This window comes from Phalaenopsis equestris, unplaced genomic scaffold, assembly GCF_001263595.1.
Source record: "Phalaenopsis equestris unplaced genomic scaffold, ASM126359v1 Scaffold232740, whole genome shotgun sequence".
NCBI lineage: Eukaryota > Viridiplantae > Streptophyta > Magnoliopsida > Asparagales > Orchidaceae > Phalaenopsis > Phalaenopsis equestris.
The window spans coordinates 112199-118266 of record NW_018250702.1 but is presented as its reverse complement, the minus strand read 5'-3'; the positions used below and the strand labels follow the sequence as shown (position 1 = coordinate 118266).

The 6068-nt window shown below is 30.5% G+C and overlaps 1 protein-coding gene across 4 annotated transcripts in view; it reads right to left on the bottom strand.

Moving 5' to 3' along the window:
* Positions 1-2724: 2724 nt before the first annotated feature.
* The window catches only part of LOC110038382 (nucleolar protein 14), a 41537-nt gene continuing 38193 nt past the window's right edge, over positions 2725-6068 (bottom strand). For 2 of the 4 annotated variants that reach the window (XM_020743202.1, XM_020743201.1), the window contains exons 11-16: positions 5845-6038; positions 5509-5613; positions 5235-5368; positions 4853-5131; positions 3827-4150; positions 2725-3020 (exon numbers count right to left, since the gene is read on the bottom strand). In XM_020743202.1, coding sequence (XP_020598861.1) covers positions 3886-4150; positions 4853-5131; positions 5235-5368; positions 5509-5613; positions 5845-6038 — 977 coding nt within the window. In that variant the 3' untranslated portion in view covers positions 2725-3020; positions 3827-3885. Of the gene's footprint in view, positions 3021-3826; positions 4151-4661; positions 4742-4852; positions 5132-5234; positions 5369-5508; positions 5614-5844; positions 6039-6068 lie in introns of those variants that run through there. The other 2 variants (XM_020743203.1, XM_020743204.1) reach the window with 2 other exon arrangements.

Here is a 6068-nt window from a genome sequence, read left to right as displayed (position 1 = left end):
TTTAACTTGTCATTCTTTTTGTTGTTTTGCTTTTTTCCTTCATTTCCTCTTTATGGTTTGCTTAGTTTGCTTCGCTGGAAAACCCAAAATATTATGAAATAAACAACTCCATTAGTTTAGGATAAAACTAAGAGCTCCTTTAAAATCCCTTTAATATAAATGTCCAAATTATCTTAACGATTGTTGTGTTGGATGTCAAGCTTCACGAATCTCATTTGAAAACCCTACGGACCACTTTGGGATCAATTGTTGTTTTTAGTTTTTTTAATTTTGAATTTTGAACAAAAAATAGAAAATAAACAGAAAAATAATGTTTGTTTGTCTTCTTTTCATTTGATTTTTAAATTTACTTTTAAACACAAGTGGATTGTTTTCAAAACACAACATTTGAAACGTTTTTTCTGTACTTCGAAAAGAGCCAAAACACGATAGACCCTTAATAATTTCAACTAATAATTTAATTAATTAACTTGATAAATTTACATATTAAATATTTAACTTCAATTAATAATTTAATTAATTAACTTAATAATTATAAAGTTATAATAATAAATCCACTTAATTAACTTAATAATTAATCAATTAAACCCATAATAATTCAACTAAAAAATTAATCATTTAATTAATTAAATCAACAAATATAAATAAATTAATTAATTAACTTAATAAAATATTAAATTTAATTAATTAAAGTAATAATTAAAAAATTTTAACTAATTAACTTATCAAATATAAAATTTAATTAAATAATGATTTCAGATAATAATTTAATTAATCAACTTAATAACAATAAACTTATTAATAATTTAATTTCGTTTAATAATTATAAATAATTAATTAACTTAATAATTATAAAATTTAATTAGTAAATATTTTAATTAATATATTGATTAATTAACTCAATTTTAAATAATATATTGATTAATTAACTCAATAATTATAAGCTTATTAATTCTTGAATTTAATTTATATATATAATTAATTTAATTAACTTAATAATTATAAATTTAACTAATTAATAATTTATTTTTTTAACCATTTAACTTGGTTAAATTAAAAAATTATAAACTTATTAATCATTTCATTTCAATTAATAATTTAATTAATTAACATAATAATTATAAAATTTTAATAATAAATCTACTCAACTTTTTCAAAGTATAGTTTTTTTCTTTAAAGAAAGTATAAAATACCCAATGAAATAGGTTTTATATTTTTTGTTTTAAAAATATATAAATCATAATACCACTAAATTTATTTTCTAAAAATAGAAAACACAACAAATAAAAAACAAAGCACTCAAAACAAAAACCAAAATAGAAAACAAAAAGTGATCATAAACAAGGCCTAGGCTACTTTAAAAACTTAGGGAGCATTATCGAAAAATCCTAGATGAAAAACATGAAACGAAAAACCCTAGAGCATAAAGAATAAATGAAGGCTAGGGCACAGACATTTGACTAAGTCACTTTTTTCGCAAATTTCAAGCTCATTTTGTGTCGAATTCCGCTCACCAACAAATATAACCTTTTTTATGAGTTGTAAGTATGTGCCAAGGTGAATGAATACATGTCGTAATGCTATTAGAGTCCAGACATAAATAACATGCGGGCGTTAATCAACGTCTGAACCCGGAACAAAGAATTTTATCCTTTGGCAAGAAACATGTAGTTGCCCCAAACAAAACTTAAATAACCCTCTATTATTACTTTAACAATAAATAAATAAATAAAATAAAGACTATTACTTTAACAATAAATAAATAAATAAAATAAAAAGATGAACACATTTACAAGAGCTTTTAAAGGGTGTGTTTGGGAAATAGCTTTTTAGCTGCAATGTGATGCGAAAACACAATAAAGATTGTTACAGTATAGTCATGTTTTGTGAGAAAACACGGACCACAGGGTCACGACTAAAGATTGGCGTGCCCTCCCATCTCACGCAGCACTCCTCTCACCCATTTCCCACAGCTTCTGCCCCATCAACCCAGCTTGCCTCTACACCCACATTCCCTGCCTCTCTTCAAGCCCAATCGCAATAATGCCCATACTCATAACCCTCACAGACCTGTGAGTCCCTTATCCCATCATCCTCTTCCTCTAACGACGAACTCCTTTCAACCCTTCTCCTGCTTGATACCAAGTGAACTGAAGCCACAGACTTCTCCCAGCAATTGTGTTCCTTCGAACCTAGCAGCTTCGTCCCAACATCCACACCTTTTCCATTTGTTGGATGGCAAATTTTATTGGGGCATTTACATACATACCACACCATTCGTATGTATTTACATGTCTAACGCTTAAATCTGTTTCAACGTCCACACCTTTTCTATTGTTGGATGGCATATTTTATTGGAGCATTTACATACCACAACATTCTTATGTATTTACTTCTCTATCACTTAAATATTCATATTTATATGCTTGCAACTCAAATCATCTGTCTTATAAACCTTAAAATAATATGGGGGCAGAAATATCATTTTTTCATAAACAACTGCAGCACAACAATTCAAAACAAATATACATTTTCTGCACAGCCGCTTCCTGACACAACTGCTACGCAATAGTTTTTGTGTAAGCTGCAACTGCCCCAAACAGACCCGAAGTGTATGGCTGCCCAAGCTACACATTATGTAAGAAAGGTATTCTGTAGAGATTAAGCATTCCAAAAAAATAAAAATAAATAAAGAAGAAAAGATACTAGAAGCAGTAGAAAATCTGGACTTTCCATTAATCGTACCTTACAGGTTATTTATACATCATAAAATTATAGATAAGCCATAAATAACTAAAATTATTTACTTCTCTAGATACTATAAAATTAATAACATACAAGTTAGAAACACAATTGCACCTAATGCATGCCAAAAAATAGAACAAAAATTGAGGAAAAAGTAGGCACCAATCAACAAACTGGCAACCTCTTGCTTCAACATTGTACCTGCCAGAATTCATTTTTCCATGTGGAACTGAACTAGCTCCAGCTGCTCTTTCATACAGCTTCGTCCATCAAACCTTGATAGACAAAATAGAAGGAACTAAGAAAGGGATCCAGGCAAGAAGAAAATAATGAATAATATGGCAATAATAAGGTTAAACTATTCTATTATCAAATACGGAAATAATAATTTGTTGTATCAAAAGGGAATATTTTGACAAAGAAGCGGATCAAAACAAGGTATCAAATAGAAAAGAAATGCCGGCCCATGCTGGTGGAGTTGCTTCTATTTTAAATTGGTTGGCTCCGAATTAAGAAGAAACATGTGAGTTAACAAAAAAGGGGAACTAGATGGTTTTGTGCGAGAGAGTGGAAAGGGAGGGAGAATTTTTTTTAAAAGTGGAAACAAAGGAGCCTTCATTTTGAGATTATCAAAGATATGTATAATGATCAATGAAATAGCGTTAGTAGCCATAAGAGTGATCAAGGAATTTCATTCATGGTAGATTTACATTAAAAACTAGTGTTAAGTTCATATATTTTTATAGGGGGATGTGCATAAAAATATGATTTCATGGGTTTAGAAGATAAAACGTTCAGGATCAATAGAACGGTGTACAAATGGTATTAGCAACTAGCGTGATAAACTATCAGATGAAGTTATAACAAGATGTCAAACAAATAAACAGTTTTTTTCTTTCTTAAATAAGGTAAGCAAGCACCCTCCGTCCATTATGATCATTTTAAAAATTGATCAACTCTGAATAAACTACTTCTTAACAGATGATATTTTTTTTCTTTTTTTTCTAAAAAACACACTTCATTTGAATCAAGGATTTGATGCATCATAAATTTTTAACATGATTAACCAAATAAAATATACCTTTCGGATTGCCAAAAAAAAAACTGATGTGAATGAACCGGAGAACAACAGAGAAAGGTTTATTTTCTTCTTTTTCTTCCTTTACCCAGTTGCCCTGATTTGAAGGCGTGTTCCTGTTCTTGTAAGAAAGCCAGTGCTTTACCATATTTTTCAGATCTTTCCTCTTCCTGTAAAATTCTATCCCTCATTTTAAGTTCAGATATGAAATGATTATCCTTGCGTAGTTCGCGCACAGCTCCTTTTGCTTCTTTCTTCAATAGTTTCTTTAATTTCTTCCTTTGTGCCCTTTCACGATCAGGATCATAATCTATACCCTTAACAAAGCTGCAGAACAGACAATTATCTAAATAAGTCAAGCAAAAAGTTATACATAGATATAGAAGCAATCACAAACACGAGTGCAAAACTGTAACAGTAAAACTTAAATCATAAAATTTGACTACAAACTTTGGGCAATTAAGCCTCTTTAAGCAATTATCTCAAAACATACACAAAAAAAAAATGCAGTTAAAGTGTCAAAATTGCCTCTTCACTATTTACATGGGGCCAATTTAGTCCCAGTCTAAAAAAGTTTCAATTTAATTTAGTCCCAGATTTTTTAAATTGCGGCTGAAATTATCCCCACAAACCCCCCTTGGAGATAATTTCAGCTTTGTATTAAAAGAGTCTGAAAATTAACACTTTTATATACTTTGAGACTTAAATAATCACCTGTAAAGAGTCAATGGACTATTTTAACACTTTTCTCGAAGAAAAAAAATTAAATAAAATAAAATAAGTGTTCCAAATGTAGAAGTTTCCATCATTGCCGGAATTAAGAAAGGGTTAACCTTGCATGCTTTGGGTTCAAACCCACAAGCTTCAAGGTCAAAATGGGGAAAATTCAACTATTGCTCCAAAACAACCATATAATTGCTGGACAATGTTAAAAGAAATATAAGTATCCGCATTGCTTCTTTAGAAAAACAGGAAAAAAAAAACGGTCATAAATATGGAAAAACAACTGGTTTAAAGAAAGGTGCATACTTCTCCTCAAATTTTGGATTCATTAGCTTGATTGGCTCTGGTCTCTGTTTTCTCATTTGGAGTGGTTGCCGTGATAATTGGTGCTCAGAAGCTTGCTTTCTTATTAAATCAGCAACTTTTTCCATATTTTCTTGTAAATTTCTTGGTAGTTTGGCACCCTCCAGAACTTCATCAAGCATGGCTGCAATTGGCAAGAATATTTCTGGAAAGGAACTCAATCCTTGATACATATTGACGTATTCTATCAAAATTTTAACCACAATTGACAGAATGCTTGCCCTGTTATAGAAAATAAGAAACCCAAACCATAAGGTAAAGAGCAACATACTACTGAAGCCAATGTTCACTAAAACAATTAGAAAAAAATTCCAGAGCTACCTACTTGAAACTCTCAGAAATAAAATATGGTGAGTCATCCTGTAACTCCAAGACAGTGAACAGATCAATCTGATGCACAGTGCAGCCTTCATCATGGATACGGAGCCATGGCTTTGATACTTTTATTTCCAGATTACACTGACAATATTTGATAAACCATTATGAATCTTATGGGAAAATAAACTCGAAAGGGAAATACATCAATACCGACAGTAACAACAAACTAAAAGCTCTTTAAGAATCACTCCGAATCACTCAAGAAATAATAAGATATATACCTGAGAAGGTTGCTCGATTTTGGAGTTTCTCTCCATACTGGACATTAGAATCATTTGAAAAAAACTTATAACCTCGGGGTAAAATTTCTGGGACTCTTTAGAGACCTTAAAAATGCAATCATGCTCATTATAAGTAACAGCAGAAGATACAGAATGCTAAAAACCGCTAACTATTGCACCAAAATTAATTTAACAAAGGATAAAGTCACCATATTAGGTCACAAAATATCATTTTAAGAATGTTGTAAAGTTGAAATAAAAACGGTCATTTGTAAACTAAATAGATTTCAATTAAATGTCGCACTACAGTTTAAACTTTATGATGAAGAAACTCACAGAAAGCAACATGTAACACAAAAAGGATCCAATAGCTATATCTCGGCCGCAAGTGATTGGACAATGCATTAGATATTCACACATCAAGAGAATCACAGGAGTCATTACAACATGCCGGAAGTCTGAGCAAGGAAAAGTTAGAGACCAAAGTCTGAACAAATTCAGAGTCTTCAAAGAAGGCCAACTGCTTTTCTCTGCAGGAAATTCAAGAACAATCATTATAT